The sequence below is a fragment of the Falco punctatus genome (genome assembly GCF_963210335.1).
Source record: "Falco punctatus genome assembly, chromosome: 2".
In the NCBI taxonomy this organism is placed as follows: Eukaryota; Metazoa; Chordata; class Aves; order Falconiformes; family Falconidae; genus Falco; species Falco punctatus.
In genome coordinates, this window is record NC_137581.1 from 86,412,354 (window position 1) to 86,432,480 (window position 20,127).

Below are 20,127 nucleotides of genomic sequence, written 5' to 3' on the forward strand. Positions count from 1 at the left end.
GTGTCATAACATGCTTGCCCACAGACCACAGATGAAACCTTATTGTGCTTGAGTCCTGTTCCTAGGCAGTGTCACTGTTGTGGCAAAAATGGTTTTCCTCCATCCAGGTGCCTCTTACCTCAGAGTTGCACACTGCTTTTGCGTGATGAAGACACACAACATTGTATCACAATATTCCTCATTTATGGAATCTGTGGAGTTTCAAACGTGGATAAAACTGATTATTGCTTAAGTTTAAACTAATGAAAATAAAACACAAGAGAAGGAATGTCTTCGTTGCTCTACACTCCCATTTCATCAGTGTGAGATAACAGTATTCTCATTGTGCTGGCTTTAATGATTTACATTCCATTTTAGTACTCAAAGATGTTCTAGGCCATCATCTGTGTAACTACCGTATGGCTAAATGGACAGGGGTATTGAACCAGGAACTGTCAGGTGAGCCTGTATAACTGTACCATAATATGAGAGACCAGTGGTCAGCAGCAATAGCTTGTCAGCTTTATTTTTAGTTTTCTGTATACCCCTTTATTGTGCTTCACATTGCCTTCGTACTCTCCAGAAGCTTTATGAACCTGTTGATCTTTTATGCAAGTGAATGAGTGGTCATCATAAGACAGCTTGCCAAACCATGGAGTTGTGTTGTGTTCTTAGTGACATAGCCAGGCATTCAGAGCAGCGACAGCAGCCTGCTGAGCTCAACTTTAGATATTGCCTGCTTTTCTTTTGCTTTGTTGAACTTAATACATCTGTATGAACCGACAGAATGTCTTTAAACTCTATTGTACGTGTCTTTCCTACTCTGTGAAGCAATAGAGTCCCAAAGCTGTGGGATATCTCACCCTGTAAATAATAAAAGCTTCTGTAACAAATGGTTATTGTGATTTGTGAAGTGGGAGAGTTGTTCTTAGCTATATGTAATCATAGTTGCAAGGAAAAGTTATCCTTGGTTTTTTTGTCATACATCATGTTTAAACAGTGCGAGTGGGCGACTGAAGATGGTTGTGAGTAAAAATTGATCTCTTCACACTTATAACAGTTTGGTTTCTCTTATCTTTGAGAATTTAAGATCTTCCAGCTAGCAAATCTTTACAAAGGTGTCACATTACCATAAAAGTGGTGCCTTTGCTGCAAGAGCAATCTGAAGTCAGCTGGACTGATGTGTGTTCTGACATATATGGGATGAGTTAATTGCTTTTCTTTATTTGAATGGTTAAATAAATGGAAATAGTGTACAAAATTGTTCTCTATTATTCCCAGTGTCAGAATAGCATGATGACTTTAAACTATTACAGTCAGTTTAACATTCTGTGTGGGCACCTTTGAATTTAAGCCAACAGTGGTTCCAGAGGCTGCTCAAGGATTAGAGTTGAGATTACTTGATTGCATCTGCGGCCAGGTCATGTACCAGGCATGTTTACAAGGCTATAATTGGGTGCAAATGCCGATTTAATAGTAGGTATGTGTGGGTTGGGATGTTAAAAAAAAATATGTTTTTGTTTAGTTAATCTTGTGTTTGAAGCAACTTAATTTGAATCGTCATCTTCAGATTTCATGGTTTTACACAAGCTTATTTACAAAATGTGGCTATTTAGCAGTCTCTTTTTGTGTTTGCAGTTGCATTGTAGGAAGCACCGCAGTAATTATACACCTTTACATCTGCTTGAGTATTGAAATACGGAAGTGGAATTGGGCTGTGGTCACGTAGTAATGTAGACTTCGGCTGAAATCATATTTATCTGTTAAAACCACAGTGTTAGGTTAAAACTAAAAGATATTAATACCTTGTCTAACAAAGTACTTCCTAAATCTGTTGGCTGAACTAATTCCTTTGTTGTCTTCTCATGTTTTACTGTTAGCATGCAGTGTATGGAGGGTATTGTAGCCTTTGGAAGCACGTAACCGATGTGTCAACAGAGATGTGGAAAGTATAGCTCTGTCAGTGATAAGGAACTGGCTGCCTATAATCAGTTGGCCCATCACAGTTTTCAGAAAGATTTTTTTGTAGAGAACAGCATTGCATGGCCTGTGGGGAAGCGACATGGAGGTTGAAGTACAGTTTCAGTTCAGACCTCTTGCTGGTGGTGTGTGTACCTTCTGAGCTCAGCTGACAGCTTTCTTGCAGCGCCACAGTCATGTTCTCTAACTCCAGTACTGACAACACTTGGCAAAATCCCCATCCTGATGTAGTGCTGTTCATACAAGAACAGCTTCGGTTCTTGTGTTCTAACTCTGCTTCAGGTGAAAGTGCATTTTTGTTACGGCTTTAACTCATCAGCTGGCTTACCTGTGCTCAAGAGAGAGAGGTGTTGCTCCTGGTCCTGTATCCCTTTCCCCTTTTTACCATTCTAAATTCCTTTCCACATTGGTGTGTTATTCAGTGAGCCATCCATTGTGCAGGGTAGGCTTATTAAACTATTTTTTTTTCTTTTTTAACTGTTTTAGCAGGTTTGGTTAGTTCAGCTGAGTTGACTGGAGTGGGAAGAAAGGTAGAGAAAGCTGCTCAGTTGTGTATGAGTTGTAATTCACTACAACTGATCTCACTGCTTTTTCATGCTGCCCCATATGCACCAAATCTTGGCATCCTTGGAGAATTGTAACCAGATCTGTAGATGGCTCTGGAGGCAGTGGAAGTTTGTCCACATCTATTCTAGAAGTAAATTGACATTACCCCCTAAGCAGTCCTTGCTTATAGGGTAACTTCATTCAAGAAACTGCAACTAACATGTAATTCACTGAATAGTTTTGAATTTATATACATGTATGTGTAAATAAAAACTTGAAATCCTTTTGCAGTAAGAGAGTTTCTAGGGACTTAACTTGCTCAAGATTTTTTTTTATTCCCAAACAATTATAAATGCTTTGGACTAGTTAAATTTGAGTGCTGAAGATGAAATAGATGATATTTTACTTTTGTGAGAGGTAGAATGTTTTCATCATCTTTCTTGGGCCATATAAATAATGTTTTTATACATTATAGGTATAAATATAGGGTTTAATAAAGATACTTCTCGTACGTAGGCTATAGTTTCAAATACAGCTTAAATCTTTGTGTTGTAGTAGTACAATGAAATAATTCTCACAGTTGGGAAAATAATAGATTATTTTGAGAATCTCTTATGCACTGTGCCTGGTAAAGAGGAACACTGGAGTTCAATACCTGGATGACATTTTGGTAGGATTATTTCCATACTATAAGACATCTTGAATTTAGGAATACGGAAGTAAGTAGTCACAAAACATAAATGTCCTAATACATGTTCTTAATAAGCAACTAATTTTTTTAAATTATATAGATACAAAAGTCATGATCTATATAAAACTGTCATACTTCCTAAGCACTCTGTGTATTCTTGTTTGCTGTATACTTTAGTAATACTACTTTGTAGAACAAGCCTAGTAATGCTAAGGTTTTTTGTGCTTTGAGCATGAACGGTCTGTGTTCTTCTAAAAGGCTTTTCAGACTAGAGCAGATGATTTTTTTCTTTTTTTCTTTTTTTCTCCAGAAAAGATGGAATAACTTATTCTTGAGACCAACTTCAGCAAATAAATGAGTAGGAAAAAGGCAATGACAAAACTGAAAAAGTAATTTCAACTGTAGCTAACGTTACCTCAAGAAGGAATATAATTCATAAGATTCACTCACAATTCTTTCCATTTAATAAATGCATTTAGAATAAAAAATCTAAAATGTCACTCAGATTCAGAGCTCATGCTGTCCAGCCAGTTAGTCTGGCATGGCTTTGAAAACAAAATGTTATATTTTAGTAAAGTTACTACAAATGAGCGTTAGGCTTTTATTATTATTCTTCCATTTAAAGAACACCATATTTTTCTTTTGGACACGATCTCATTTTTATTTAGCCTGCCGTTTTTATTGAAAGTAAAATTCTGTACTGATCTAGATTAATGAAACTGAATTTTATATTTTCCTATCTTGTTCTGGTTCCTCAATTTGTGTGCTCGCTCTTCACAGTTCTCCCTCTATTGGTTACCAGAAAAATAAGGAAAATTGCTGTTCAGGGGAGGTATTCATGCTGATACTGCTCTTCTGTTTGGCTCAGAACAGGAATGAAGTTCTGAGTAGCATTGATACCAGTGTTACTTAAAACTTTTCTGCCTGAATGCTGGTAGCAAATATAAGCAGGAATGAGTTGTTGGTATTGGCAAATGATGTTTAAACAGGTAACAATTAGGAATTGCTGTCATGAGTTTGGATTGTATAAGTGTTCATTGGAGTTGCTAGTTCATATTCACTGCAAATGAGTTTAAATGGCTCTAAAGTCAAAATCACTTTTGCTGGGTGGAGATGTTATGCATGTTGATTTTTCTTTTCAGCTTCCTGATTTGTGTTAATTTTGTTTTTTTCTGTTCTGAAGATTTCATAATTAAGAAGTTGATAGTGTTTTACCGTTTTGTCCACCTGAATTTCATGGTATCTTCATACTCCAGTTCCTGCAATGTTTAGACAGAATAGAGCATCCAGCTTTGCTAGCTTTCCCTGAATCCTTTTCTACCTCTTGGCTAAAAGCCTGTCAGTCCAGTGCAAGTGTTTGAAGGAATTGCCTTATGAGTGCTTAAGTAAAAAATTTGTGCTGCGTTTATGAATCTGGAGACCAAAATTCTGCTTCAACACTTCGATCAAACAAGGTTAACAAGGAAGAAGAAAATTGATTAATTTAAAAATATTGGGTTGAGTTCATACGACCATCATTCAGTAAATCCACTTTTTATCTGTAGACATCAGCATGCATTTGTTTAGAAGCCAGGACAGTGAAATTTAAGGATTACATTTGTGTTGTGTTCAGAGGAAAAACTAAGGTTCTTTATGTGACTGTACTTAAATCCATCTGTGTTTTCTTATCCTTGTAATCTAAAAATTTAAATAATAATCTTTTAAGATGAAAGAGTTTACGCAAGACATATAGAAGCACGATGCCTATGAAGTGTTAATTTTATAAACTGATTTATTTATTACTATGTTTTGTGGTGGGTTTTTCCTCTGATCTTTCAAAGTGCAGCTGCTGTTATAAAACTCTTTAACAATTAACTTGCAATTGATGAGGCCTGAAAAACTCTTCCAGGTAACCTGTTTTCTGGAAATTCACTCAGGAATTATTTTAGTTGCTGCAGACATTGTGCTTGCGTAAGTGTGCATCAGTACATAATTTATAAACTCCTGGATAGTGCATATTGACCTGTTATTTTTCAATTGTATCTCATCACTGATGATTCATGTATCTTTAAGTGATTTAGTGCTTCAAAAATATCAGTAGTGAGATGGTTTTCCTTTTGTGTATATATATTTATATACAGAATGCTATCTGTGGGGAGTATCAACACCATAGTAGTTCTAATTTTTTACTCATTCTTTCAGAAAAGAGGCATCAGTTGATAGATGGAACTTTTTTGTAATGACTTTTGAATTTGCAGGGTATGCAGATGGCTTAAGGAAGGAAGATTAAAAGATACTGTTTTTCTGTACATATAATTTGGGTGTGTAAAAAGTGTGGAAAACTGAGTAGTGCACTTGTTTAGGACTTGAGTCATGCTTTGCATAATCCCCAGGATTCAGTAGTGGCTCCCAAGGTCATCTGTGCGTTAACACAGCAGAACAAATTCTGCAACAATACCCTTTGGTTTTTCTGTTAGAACTGCTGTGTATGTATCAATGTAAATTAATTCCATGCTGGTGAAATACTCTTCAAGTAGAGTTTGGGTGTCCTCATCTTTGAAAGTTACAGATGAAGCTCCTTGCTTTCATTGTGACTTTGGGTTGGTTTTTGATGTGTTCTGCTCTGTAAACTTTCAGTATTTGTAAGGCTGGTAGTGTAGTGCACCTCAGCATGTGCCTTAGCCTGTGCATGCTGTGAAAGAAAGAAGCTTTGAAGTATTGCTTTCTTAGGCTCTTGTGGCTCAGCGGGAGTTCTTGTTGTCTGAGCATCTTAGCTGTATAGCCTGTGCTGTAAGCTCTTGGCTCTCTGAACAACTTGCTTCTCCACCTGCCCGCTGCTATGGAGCAACATGGGAAGCAAGTATTGTATTCCAGCCAGTTTGTGTCTGCTTAGAGTGGAAAATGTGCAGTGAGTTGTGGGCAGGTCAAGCAGAATAGGCAGGACAAAATGCTGGGCTCCTAGATGCAGCAGGAGTGGATGTTGTGGTATTGACTGAAAAATAATAAATTTCCACAGTAGTGTAGCCATACAATCCAAGGAGTTCTGAATGATTGTGTGTTCGTACTTCTCAAGACAATTATTTTGTGTTTCTTATAGACTTTTCAAGGATCTGTGTAACTGTAAAGGCTAGAAGCTTCAACTCTTTAAAATGAGAAGGGAAATTTGTTTTCCATTTTTTGTGTTTAGACGAGAACTCTGATAAAATTTGTAGTTGGCCAATAGGTGCAAATTACTTTGAGTGTTCCATCTCTACTCACCACACATGATCAGGAATTGTTAGAAAAGCATAGAAGAAATTATTTATTTAGATTGTAAAAGTATTGTAGAAAAACATTGTAGGTATTGATGATGGATCTTCAGTCTGCTCACCCATGAATTTTCATTTGAAGAGAGGTGATGCGAAGGGCTTTGCTCATTTAAATTAAATTCTTAAAATTACTATCTTTTATTTCAGATTTTTGGATACTGTCATTTGTTATTCCACAGGGGGGTTAACTGCAGTTTATTCTGGTAGTGGTTCTCCTCCGTTACTGCTCTTCATTTCCTGCCTCCTGGGAAAAGGAGAGTTGTCTAGAAACACGTACAACTTGATTGCTGTCAGGTTTTCTTTGAGAATGCTAGTGGTAGATTGTTTATCAAAGCATGATATTTGTCATTTATGAAAAGTATGTTTTACAGAAGATCCTGTACTGTGAGTGTAGATGTAGATAATGAAGTTTCAGCTGGCTCTTGTAGTCTGTGAAAATTAATTTCCTTTTAAAATAAAAGGGATCTGCAGCATTACTGTAGTGGACAGAACTGCACTGGGATTGTACAGTGTAAGTTTATTGCAGTATTTCTTAAATCACAGCAGCACTGCTTAAACTTGTCTCATCTTGAGAAAGAGTGTGATCTGACAGATTTAATACTGGATACTAGAATATATCAGATAGGACGTAGAGCAACCCTTCCTGTAAGCGTATGTGTTACTTAATCGGTGCTAATGTCAGTTAAGAGCTGTCCACATACATAGTAGCCAGATAGTGGAGTGGACTTGACTTCTGCTTTTGTTGTGGTCATAGTTTTTGGTTTGCTCCTTTTCAGAGAAAGGAAGTACTACTTAGAAAAACATGAGAAAAGAAAGGCATGGTTATTAAATACTCAAAATCAAAATGGAAGAAAAAACAAAACAAAACAAAGCAAAGCTTTTTACCTTAAACCTGACACTTCATATTTCTTTGAAGATATATGTTCTATTTTCTTGCCTACGAAAACTAAGAGACTTTCTTAGGAAAGATACAGGAAACTGTTGGAGTTTATTAGCACATAAGGGTATGTGTATGTTCTGATCTGTTGTAAATTTGTTGCAGTCTGCTTTAGACTGCTATTGGAAGTTGAGCTAACAAGTGAAAAGCTGATTGGAATACTTGTACTGTGTGACACCCTCAACTGCACTGAGGTTGACATAAACATGATTTAAACTTGGAAGTTTGAGTAGCTACCAAATTGCTTGAACACCAGCTCTGCTGACATATGACTTTCAATTCTGTTTTTGAACACAGGATTACATTCTCTGCAGGGAAGAATTCAACTGAGTAGTAACGTTGGAAAGGCTTTTGAAGCTTAGCAATAACAGATGTGTTACAGGGCCTATGTCATGCACCACCTTCACGCAAAGTCTTTGTGAATCTTTACTTAGACTTTACTGCCTCTTGATAACTGCTGTGATCATGAGCCACAAGTGGGAAAAGTATTTGTTGTCTCGGGTTGTGTTTGCCTTCTAGTAGTCCTGGAGTACTAAAGTTCAGATAGAATCTTTTTGCTGTTGAATACAAGAATCCTGAAAAGAAAAGAGTTTTTTTTGATCACTAATCATGTTTCTATGAATATAAAAGGTGCTTTACAAAAATCTTGAATAGATGCTTATCGTAGTCCTAAAAAGGTCTTTTAAAATTCTGTTTAAACCTTGTTGTGTTTGACAAAAATCGTTTCCAACTTCTTGGATTGGTAGTGATGTAATGTGTTTAAACCCTGTTACTAGAGGAGTATTTTTGGGTAATTGTGCTACTTAGTTTTCCAGCCTGTTATTTTTAGCATGTTGTAAATAACAAAGACATGGGTGCTTTGTAATAACTTCAGACTTTTCTACAGACTGTTCAGAATTTCCACTTGGAGTAAATGTGTAACAGTTCCATTTTGGGCAGGTCAGATTAAGTTATGCCTACTTGGTACCACTAATGGGGCTGTGTAAAGACCTAAATGAGTACATTCCAGTGAAATGTCATGTAAACATAACTGAGGTATATGAAGTGTTTTAACATTAGGATTTGAGACATGGTGATTCCCACTTTTGTGTTTAAGCCTTGTCTCTCTTGATATCTAGGTCTAAAAATTCTTTCACACATGCAGCTGAGGAAGGGGGAGAAGTTGTTGTGATAGCTTAAAGGATTGTGCTTTCTTTCTTCCAGAAAATGCCAGAAGCCTCAGAAGACCATAATCATTGGAAGGCCTGTTGACTTCCATTTTTTTTGGTAGTCTGGAACATCATCAGTCTGGCATGGCGCAGGGCAGTCAACAACTCGACATGCAGGTTCTCCATGATCTCCGACAACGTTTCCCTGAGATACCTGAAGGGGTGGTATCTCAGTGCATGCTTCAGGTACGGTAAAGAGTTTTTAAGAGTCTTTGTATTTTATTTTTGTAGTATGAAGATTCCTTTTAGTAGTATATATGGAGCACAGATTTTCATTGTTCTGATTTTATTTTGAAAGGGTAGAAGACTCCGCTACTTGCATTTTTGTCCTGTCTTTTACAGGAGGTGTGTACAAAGATTTTTTCAGTCTTCACTTGTTTCCCACGTTGGTATTTTTCCCACTGACTGTTCCTCCTCGTCTGTGTGAGCTGTGACTGTATGCGTACAGGGAATAAGGAAAGTGGCTAATGGGATGATTGTTGATGATAGCTACGTAAATAACATACATACACTGGAGGAGATTTTGGCAAACAATGACTCCAATGACTCATTCTTTCAAAATAGGAACTGGCCTTAGCTAGGAACCTAAAAGTTTTCTGTCTTCATGGCATCTTTCTGCCACAGCTGTCCAAAATTTTTAATTTTACTTTTCTGTTTCCAAGTCAGGTGGCATTTCTTTTCTTCCCTACCCCTGCTTTCCGTTCCTTCTTTCCACCTTCATATAAAATCACAAATTGGAAGTGATGATAAGTGACCACACATAATAATTTTTCAAAGTCGTGGTCATCTGGGAATACCTTCTGTTAATGGGACGATTCAGGAGTGCAACAGAAACATGTAAGATCTGGTTTGGCCTTGTGTGACCGTGGCTAAGGTGGAGCCCAATGCAATAAACAGCTTCCTGTGAGACTATCAAAGCTGTCTTTGTATCCTACATGTCCCTGGCAGAAGAGTAGATTTACTTATAGCTGTGGCTGTAGTTTCTGTATTGTGTCTTCTAAACCATGCCGATACAAATTAATTGCTTTCATACAAATGTAAAGCAGGAGAAGCACTGCAATGCAAAGCTTTACTTACCCTGACAGTCATCTGTGCTGTACTGTTAAGTACATGGTCCTTTCGATGAACTTTGTCAGACATCTTTAAACTGATAAAAATGAAGAACCCTTAATGCTGCAGAAGCATATGGTGTTCTATATCTATAACATGGCATTCTGGATAGCTAGTTAACGTTACATGGCAAACATATGTCATTTTTTCAAGTGCTGAATTTGTTTCCAAACCAGTTTATATTTTGAGATATGTGAGCTGGTTTCCATTAACCTTTTGCTATACATACTCTAGATTTAAACCAGTATGAGTTTTGGACCCATCAAAAATTGAGGGTCCTTTGAAATGACAAATACTTCCCATACCCTGAGAAAATCAGATTAGGACCTGTCCTGTCTACATTCTCTCTACCTCCACCCTGATGAAGTGAGCTAAGGAAGCTAAGGACTCTATGAAATTCTGTCTAGATGGCAAGTGGCTGATGGTAGCCGTCAACTTTTTTGAGACTGCTGTCTTGGCACAGTGGGGATGGTTACTATTACAAGGTCTGGTTTCCACATGTTCTGGTTTTTACATTTTTCTGTGATACTCCTGGATATTCCCATTGACCACTGGGGTCTAGAAGGGGAGCTTGGCATGAAGGGGAAATAGTCAGGGAGGGTATCCATAGTGAGAGCCATACATAATTAAGCGCTGAACTCTTCTATCATGTTTAGTAGTAAGTCTTCATCTGAGAAGATGCTGAATATGTGTGTTTATCTGATAGTGAAATCATACAAAATATTGGGAAAGATATTTTCACTTTAGTATTAAGACTGACAAGGTATTAGTCCTTTAGAAAAGAAATGCCAATGTGACTTTTCCACCAGTGGACAGGCTGTTGAAAATCATATTGCAAGGCTACATGAGTGTTAATATGTATGCAAAATTTATATAGTGATAGTGTTTAAAATTGAAGCAAAACCATTATTAATGTATATTCCTTAGAGTGGTACTCTTAGCACACTAAGGAAGGCGGGGGTGTTTTGTGTGTATATATAAATATGTACGCAATTTTTCTGGTAGGAGGTGCTGTATACCAGTCTTGGATCACATGTAACACAGTTCGTGTGCTGAGGGCCAGAGGTAGTTGAACTTAAAGTGAAATTTTTTAATTTGACTACTGCTTAAATTAAAAACTGAACCACAGCTGATGCAGGCTGTTGCATGAGAAACTGAGGAGAAAAAAAAAATCCACAATCTGGAATGCTTTTTAGTGATTTTACTCTTTTGGAAAAGCTATCATTCATGTTCTTTTAACAAGACTAGATTAAGCTAAAATTAGTGGAGTGGGAAAGAAGGGAAAGGGAATTCCCTGTTACACTTCTGATTTGTTTCATAATTTATTGACTGTATAGTTTCAGCTGCTGACACCACAGAAAAATCAAACATTTACAGTATTTATTCCTCACTGATGTATGAATGAAACTTTTTTTAGCCTTGAAGCTGAAATTCTTAAAAGGCAGTTGAAATTATTTCAGAATTGTAAAGTTCTTTATGGAATTGCCACTACTTTTTTAAGCAGTACTTACTCTGACTTCATTTTTAAGGCACTAAATTCTGTTCTACGAAGAGAAGCTGATTTAAAATGTTGGGTTTTTAAACTTTCAGGTAAAGAGATACTCAGGTAAACAGTATAATAAAGGTGAAAGCAGTAAGCACTTAGGTAAACTTCAAAATGTCATCTGCATTTATGTTTTGACTTTCCAGAGTTTGCAATTTTGATCTAGTTTAATTTGATTAGTCTTGTTACTAGAAGTAGTTAATTGTACATAACTGTTCCTTGCAGAAGATGCCAAGAGTTCTAACTATTGCTTTCCCGAAAACTGAACTTGATTTTTTTTTTTAATATGTCATACTGTAGCTAGTGTTACTGTACCATTTTGCTAGATGCAACATGAGCTACTTGCATACTGTGATTCACAGGGTATTACCTTTTATTTCAAAATTCATGTCTGTGAAATGTTATCCCTAGTAGCGTTATCCCTAGGCCAGACTGCAGCTTCAGTTGAATGCTTGTTGAATGCTGAGCAGTGGTGTTTGCTTTTGCTATTTGACAGTAATAGGTGCCCATTCTTATTCCTAGAACAACAACAACCTAGATGCCTGTTGTCGAGCCCTTGCACAGGAGAGCAACAAATACTTATATATGGAGTACCATAGCCCTGATGACACCAGAATGAATAGAAATAGCCTTTTGCACATTAATCTGGGTATTCATCCTCATACCAGCTATCATGTAGGGGATGGAGCTCAACTTAATGGTGGTCGTACACTGGTACACAGTTCAAGTGATGGACATATTGATCCACAACGCACAGCAGGTAAACAGCTGATATGCTTAGTTCAAGAACCACATTCTGCTCCCGCTGTTGTGGCAGCTTCTCCTAGTTACAATCCATTTTTTGTGAATGACCAGAATAGAAATGCAGCTACTCCTCCTCCACAGCCACCTCCACAGCCATCTTCCATACAACCAGGAATGAACACGTCTGCTATGCAAGGCCCTCCTCCTACGTATATGCACATACCTCGGTACAGTACAAATCCCATTACTGTTACAGTATCGCAAAACCTCCCCTCTGGACAGAGTGTACCCAGAGCTCTACAAATTCTTCCACAGATTCCAAGCAATCTTTATGGGACTCCTGGCTCTATTTATATAAGGCAAACATCTCAGAGTTCTTCAGGACGACAGACTCCTCAGAATACACAGTGGCATTCATCGCCACAGGGCCCAGTTCCACATTATACTCCCCGTCCTTTACCTGTATATCCACATCAACAGAACTACCAACCTTCTCAGTATTCTCCTAAACAAGCCCAGATCCCTCAGTCAGCTTTTCGATCACCACCGGCATCCCAGTGTCCCTCACCTTTTGGTTCTCCTCAACACCAAGTTCAGACTCCTCAGTTGGGTCATCAGAGTTCACATGTTTTCATGCCTCCTAGTCCTTCAACTGTCCCACCCCATCCATATCAGCAAGCATCCCAGACTTTTCAAAAACAAGGTGGTCACTCTGTGCCGTATCTTCCTCCTTTTGCTGGACCTAGTTTATCCAAAGGTTCCATGAATAAAATAGAAATTACAGTCGAGCCACCACAAAGACCTGGGACTGCAATGAACAGAAGTCCTTCACCAATAAGTAATCAACCATCTCAACGAAACCAGCACTCACTGTATGCAGCCACTACTCCTCCTTCAAGCTCTCCATCAAGAGGTATGTCGAGTCAACCCAAACCTCCATTTAGTGTTAATCCAGTATATATTACCTACACTCAACCAACTGGACCTACAGGTGCACCAACACAGTCTCCTCGGGTAATGGTATCTCAGCCAAACCCAACCATTTTTAAAATCACAGTAGGTCGAGCACCGACTGAGAATCTTTTAAATTTAGTGGACCAAGAAGAGCGTTCTGCAGCACCAGAACCTATTCAGCCTATTTCTGTAATCCCAGGATCTGGAGGAGAAAAAGGAAGCCATAAGTATCAGAGAAGTTCTAGTTCTGGATCAGATGACTATGCTTACACTCAAGGTAAATGTTTCACCCTGCAAATTGTATTATTATAAAGTGCATTTTCAGCTTGATTTTGCTACTATTAAGTAAGAATTTTTAAACGTGTACAGAGAATAGAAATTGCACCACACATCATCTGCAAAGAGAGTTTGTTCTAATTTCTGAAAAATTTTGCCATACATCAGTCTAATACATAAATAATTTCTGAGGTTCTTGAAGTTGGTATGCTTTTGAAGTTAGGGGAATTTATTAAAAATAAAGCACTGCAGCTAACAATTAAGTAGTTTGTTCATATACTGTGTGTCCAGTTTGTTAAATTCTGCATTGAAGAACTGTCTCATAAATTTACATGTGGGTTTTAATTTTTTATATCTTTTCCATACTTGGGGTGCTTTATAAAACCTGAAGCACAAACTTCTGCAAGAGATTTGAATTCAATTTGTTTGGTTTAGATTGAAGAGTATTAAGTGAAATAGGAGGGGGAGATAGGATTGCAGCTAAAAATACTTTGGGTATCAATACAAATATTTTTTTTGAAAGATACTAAAATAATTATTTTGAAGAACTTACTCAAAAGTTCACTTCTTAGATTTTTCAAAGAGGAGGAAGACATTGGCAGACAGATTTTAAGATGTGTGTTCTGCTTTGTAGGTTTAGAAGTAGTTAGTCTTCATGCCATGTATAAATGAAGAATTGAGTAATTTAGTAAATAAAATTCTTTAAAAAGCTGAAATCTAACCTTCAGCTGAAAACTGCTTTTCCAAGTAATCTGCTTTATAGATTTGAAACATTTAAAATTGAGCAAATGAATCAGTCTGCCAGCATTTAAACCAATCATTTGGGGTAACGACAGGATGATAATTGGCAGCAATTATTTAAAGAATGTGCTTGTTTCTGGATTCGTGTTTGGAAAAGAGTCTATTTGTCCATTGCTCCTTCTAGCCTTCCTTTCACTTTAGAGAACTGAAATAGTGGTTATAATGCTGCCCTGTAGTTCTTGACTTCTTATTTTGCTTTGTGTCTTTTGAGCTATTCTAACTCATCAACAGAGAGCTGTTCTGTACCTGGTAGACCCGATTAGAAATGCTATTTAGAGAGAATGAACGCTAGTAGGCCTGTAACTCCTAGGCCATATGCTTTGTGTGGTGGTGTTCCTATTACAGCTTCATTACAGATTGTCAGTTACGTGAGAAAACTACAAGTAGCTTCATATAACTGAGAAAAACATTCTGAAATACAGAAATCTGGTTTTGCCTTTGTATCTTTGAATACATTTCTGTATCTGGAAAACAAAACTAATGAAACTAGTTAATATGTGCTTTTCAGGGCAGTACCTACCACTGCTGGGACTTTATTACAGCCTTTGGTATTGCTGTACTCTGAACTCATTATATAAATACATTGTAGAAGAATAAATGTTACATTCTTTACTACCACAAAGGAGTCCTAAAGAGGAGTATATTTAACAGCTTAATATAGGGAACAAGTGTATTTAGTTTTCTTTTGAATATGAACCATTGTGAAAAGTGTTACCAAAAATCTGTTCTGGTGTCTGTACTTCCACTTTCTCCTTGCGGTGTGAGTCATGTTTGATGAGTTGTACTAGAGTCTAATGTGAAGCTATGTAATGTAGTCATATCAGATAGACCATTTGGGTAGTAGTAGTGGAAAATCATACAGCTTGGTATCTGTAATTTTTTTTTCCAAGTTTGTGATCTCAGACTCTACTTGGATGACTTATGCTACTTCAAAAAGTAGAGAAGAATTTTTTTCAGTAATACTGGTGCCTGTATTGTAAAAAAATATGGTATTATTCATGGATAGGATTTTCAGTGTCTATTCTTTGGCCGCGAATTGGTGGATCCATACAAAATCCAATGCGTAGTACTACATTTTTGCACAGAATACTGGCATCTGATAAACAACACTGTCATTTTTATGCTCCTGACTGAGGAGGTTTTTTGCCCTCCTCCAGTAAGCTTGTCATTGCTTATTTTTCTAAGGTTTTTTTTAGATAGTATATAAGTATTCTTGAGATATTATGTGTTTTTTCTTTGCTTGTGCTGGATAGGGGTGAAGAAAAGGGCTGGTACTTTGTATGAAGTAGCATTTTGCAGATTCTACAATGTCTTCATACATTTGAACCGTTTGCTGGAACATTGTTATATGAGTGGCACGCTTGCCTGAATACACACAGTGAATTTTTCTTATTTTTCTCTGTCCTGGTAAACTTTTATTGGGTAAAACCAGCCAGATCAGAAAGTGCTAAGCATCAGACTAATAAACTTGGCCAGTTTTGCATCGTGATGAAATACCAATAAACATTCTTCCTGCAAAAACTGAATATTATTTTCTGCCTAGACAAAATTCTTTCTTTGGCTGCTCTGAGAACCAACATCATCTTGTGACTGAGAGTCATAAATTTCAGTACCATGACAAAAATATGAGAGAATGATTAACAGCAGAGAGAGGTTATAGGACGATGAATCAGCTCTATTGTAGAATTACACATGCTGAGGCACTTGAGCTGCCCCCAGCTTTTATTTTCTGGGCTCTCTAGTCTGTTTTATTGAGATTCTATAGTTTTACCTTTGAACACTGGGGAACTTATAGTATGGAGACTCATCATACTCTCCGAAATGCTAAGACTACTTAAAGTTGTTACAGCATAATCTGTAATAGTGAAAAAACAATGCAGGACTGACATTTGGTTGATGTCACAAGGCTAGTGTGTCAGATGCTATTGAGCAGCAGATATGAAGTGTGTGTTACCTTCTGATCTTACCTCTGGTATTTTTATTTTTTTTTTGTCAGTACAATATTAATATAACTAGGTTGCTGTTTCATCCTGAGAAGCTGTCTCCTTGTACAGGTGCCTTTGTATTTTTGAGACGAGAAAGACCAAATGCAAAAAAAGAAGCTTTGACCAAAATGGTAATATCAACTTCAAGTTACTGTCTAAAATATGTTTTTATTCTGGAAGAACTTAGTTCTAAATTGTAGTTCATTTGGCATGAAAGCATCTTCACACTGATACTTGGTTGCATGTTTATGATCACTTTTTTTTTCCAGAAAGGTCACTCATGAATCTTAAGCATAAGAATTTGGTTTTCCAGGTTTTTGTGTATTAGTAACTATTTCTTCCATATAAAACATTAGCCTTGCTGTTACATCAACGAGCAAGGATGGAGAGATTAGCAAAGGAACTGAAGCTTGAGAAAGAAGAGCTTGAACGCCTGAAAGCTGAAGTCAATGGTATGGAGCACGATCTAATGCAGAGGCGGCTTCGGAGAGTTAGCTGTACAACTGCAATTCCAACAGTAAGCAATTTGTTAGTATTTTAATTCAAGATACATTTTTTTTTTATGTTTTCATGAACTAAAGTATTGTACAAAAATATTTTGGAATATAAAATCTTCAGTGGAGGTGATTATTTTTTGAGAGTTCTTGGCTTGTTGTTCTTACAATTTAAGAAACAGACATGAGTCCAGCTTGCTTAGTGTTCACAACAGAATTTCTGAAACTTGTATACGTTCTTTTCTGGGCCACAGAACTGAATAGATAGTTACTTTTCTAACAACCTAAAAAAGAGTATGTCCAAGTCTATTTAAAGAGCCCAAGCCGTGTACAGCTTGGTGTTCATGCAGCAAGTTTTCACCTTTTTTTTAAAGGTATTTTGTTTGAGTAATTGCATAGTAGTTGCAATAAATTATGTTTCCCATTTGATATGTGCAGGATGTACCAAGTAAGTTTTCAGTGGCGGTGTTAGCTCAAATAGTTGACGCCTCTCTCCTCTTTTCCTCATTGGTTCTTCCTATTTGTATGACTTCCACCTGCAAGCAACTCTAGCCCAAACATCTGTATGGCTCTGATAAGAGAATTCATCTGACTGAAAAAGAACTTCCACTTTGTGCAGTTGTTAGCCAAAATCAGTTCAGACTTACTGTGTTGACATAAGCAATGCACAGATGTAGGCTGGAAGGCATAGTACAGGCTGTTAGCTGCTTGACTAGTATGGCTACTGTGTGTCTCGCCTGTCTCAGGGCAGCATCTGGCAGGTGTGTTCCTGGGAGGAATACAGAGGCACAGTCCAAGTGTGCAAGGATGAGGTTAGGAAAGGCAAAGCCCAAATGGAGTTGAATGTGGCGTCAGATGTCAAAGACAAAAAGGGCTTCTATTAGTACCTAGGTAACAAAAGCAAGGCTAGTGAAAGTGTGGGACGATCGCTTACAGGGGACCTGGTTACATAGGAAATAGAAAAGGCTAAGATACTGAATGCCTTGTTTGCCTCAGTCTTTATAGGCCTTCAGGAATCCCAAGTCCCAGAGACCCTGGGAAGAGTCTGAAGCAAGGAAGGTACACCCTTGGTGGAAAAGGATCAGGTCAGGGAATGCTTAAGCAAAGTGGACATACATGAGTTCGTGGTCCTGAATAGCATGCACCCATGAGTGCTGAGGGAGCTGGCTGATGTCACTGTGAGGCTATTCTAGATAATCTTTGATTGATCATGGTGTTTGGGAGAAGTGCCTGAAGACTAGAGGAGAGCAAATGTCACTTCTGTCTTCAGAAAGGAGGACCCAGGGAGCTACAGGCTGGTCAGCCTTGTCTTGATGCCTGGGAAAGTGATGGAGCAGCTAGTCCTGGAGACCATTTCCAGGCACGTGAAGGACAAGAAAGTGATCAGCAGTAGTCAGCATGGGTTCATCAAGGGGAAGTCAAGTTTGACCAATCTGATAAACCTCTAGGATGACAAAAGTGTCTTGGTACATTAGGGGAGAGCAGTGGTTATTGTCTACCTAGACTTTGGTAAGACTTTTCATGAACTAAAACGTTTTCTCCTGTAAGATCTTCACAGAGAAGCTGATAAAGTATGGGCTGGATGAGCAGGTAGTAAGGTGGATTGAAAACTGGCTGAACAGCCAGGCCAAGAGTATGGTAGTCAGTGGCACAAAGGCTGGTTGGAGGCCAGTAGCTAGCGGTGTACCACAGGGGTCAGTACTGGGTCTGATCCTATTTAACATCGTCTTTAATGATATAGATGACGGGGCAGATGGTACACTCAACAAGTTTGCTGATGACAAAAAACTGGCAGAGTTGTGCTGCCATTCAGAGGGACCTCAAAAAGCTGAAGAGATGAGCTGGCAGGAACCTTACGCCGTTTAGCAAGGGGAAGTACTAAGTCCTGCACTTGGGGAGGAGCAACCCCATGCACCAGTATAAGCAGGGAGCCAACCAGCTGGAAAGCAATTTTGCAGAAAAGGCCCTGGTGAAGACTAAGCTGAAAATGAGCCAATGATGTGGCAAAGAAGGCTAATGATACCCTGAGCTGTGTTAGGAGCATTGCCGGCAAGGGGGGAGAGGTTACTCCAACCTTTTATTCAGCACTGGGGAGGTCAAACTTGGAGTATGGTGTCCAAGAGATAGGCATGGTCATACTGGAGAGTCCAGTGAAGGGCCACAAAGATGATTAAGCATCTCTCGTGTGAGGACAGACTAAGACAGCTAGGACTGTTCAGCATGGAGAAGAGCAGGCTCAGAAGGGGTCTTATCAATATATATATAAATACCTGAAGGGAGTGTGCAAAGAGGATGGAGCCAGGCTTTTTCCATTTGTGCCCAGTGACAGGACCAGAGGCAGTGGGCACACAGTGAAGCACAGGAGGGTCCCTCTGAACATCAGGAACCACTTTTTTACTGTGTTGTTGACTGAGTGCTGGCACAGGTTGCCCAGGGAGGTTGTGGAGTCTTCATCTTTGGAGATACTCAAAAGCTGTCTGCTATCTGGGCAAAGAGTTGGACCAGATGACCTCCAGAGGTCCCTTCTGACCTTAAACATTCTGTAATTCTGTGACTGCGATGCTGGAATATATCCTAGGATAAGGTAGTTATTTCTACATATATGTTAATAACTGCTGCTGCTAGCATTAGGAACGCTTTGTATTCCAGTAACGGGTTTTTTAAATGATATGCAAATATATGGACTTAAATAACTGGTTATTTTGTGAAAAATAATTACTGTCTTGCAGCACTGAACAATTTAAACATAATTGGCTAGAATGTTTGGCATGTTGGAACTCTTTAGAGTGATGCAAATCAATAAATTTCTGACTTCATTCAGTTATAATCAAGTAATAATTAACATGAGCCTGCACTTTGTATTCTCTTTCCTGATCATCTTGATGTAAACTCACGTAGCAAGTCATCAATTTATACAGAATTTTATAAGGTATATGGTTTTGTAAACTTGAGCTCAGCTATGTCTTCTTACTAACAAGCTTTAATATTAAAGGAACTTGTTCATTTTTGTTGGTTTGGTTTGTTTTCTTCCCCAAATGCCAATAGAAGAATGGGTTTTGAGGGAATAGGTTGGGTAGCGGGAACAGGACAGAAGGTAGAATCTTGGGGTTTTTTTCAGTGCTTTATCTATACTCAAGTCTAATAAAGCTGTTAACAGAGATATATCAATGTTATTTCTATGCCAGATAAGATGCTGATTTTCCCACAATTATTATTTTGGGTTGTTTCTTTCTAGCCTGAGGAAATGACCAGATTAAGAAGCCTCAACAGACAGCTCCAGATAAATGTTGACTGTACACTGAAAGAAGTTGATCTCCTTCAGTCTAGAGGTATAGATTTGATAATTGTTGGGTTTTTTTTAAAAAAATAGAAATGGGTGGGAGTATCTATCTGCTTGAGGGTAGAAAAGCTCTACAGAGGGATCTGGACAGGCTGGATTGATGGTCCGAGGCCAATTGTATGAGGTTCAACAAGGAGAAGCGCCGGGTCCTGCACCTGGGTCGCAGCAACCCCACGCAACGCTACAGACTTGGGGCAGAGTGGCTGGAAAGCTGCCTGGGGGAAAAGTACTTGGGGAGTACTGGTCGACAGC

At 38.2% G+C, this 20,127-nt stretch overlaps 1 protein-coding gene across 6 annotated transcripts in view; it reads left to right on the forward strand.

Moving 5' to 3' along the window:
- TAB3 (TGF-beta activated kinase 1 (MAP3K7) binding protein 3) overlaps nt 1-20,127 on the forward strand; it is a 48,002-nt gene that overhangs the window by 19,325 nt on the left and 8,550 nt on the right. For 3 of the 6 annotated variants that reach the window (XM_080377623.1, XM_080377621.1, XM_080377622.1), the window contains 4 exons: nt 8,624-8,814; nt 11,804-13,256; nt 16,398-16,558; nt 19,771-19,864. In XM_080377623.1, the coding sequence (XP_080233749.1) occupies nt 8,713-8,814; nt 11,804-13,256; nt 16,398-16,558; nt 19,771-19,864 (1,810 nt within the window). In that variant the 5' untranslated portion in view covers nt 8,624-8,712. Of the gene's footprint in view, nt 1-8,623; nt 8,815-11,803; nt 13,257-16,397; nt 16,570-19,770; nt 19,865-20,127 lie in introns of all 6 variants that reach the window. The other 3 variants (XM_080377624.1, XM_080377625.1, XR_013926394.1) reach the window with 3 other exon arrangements.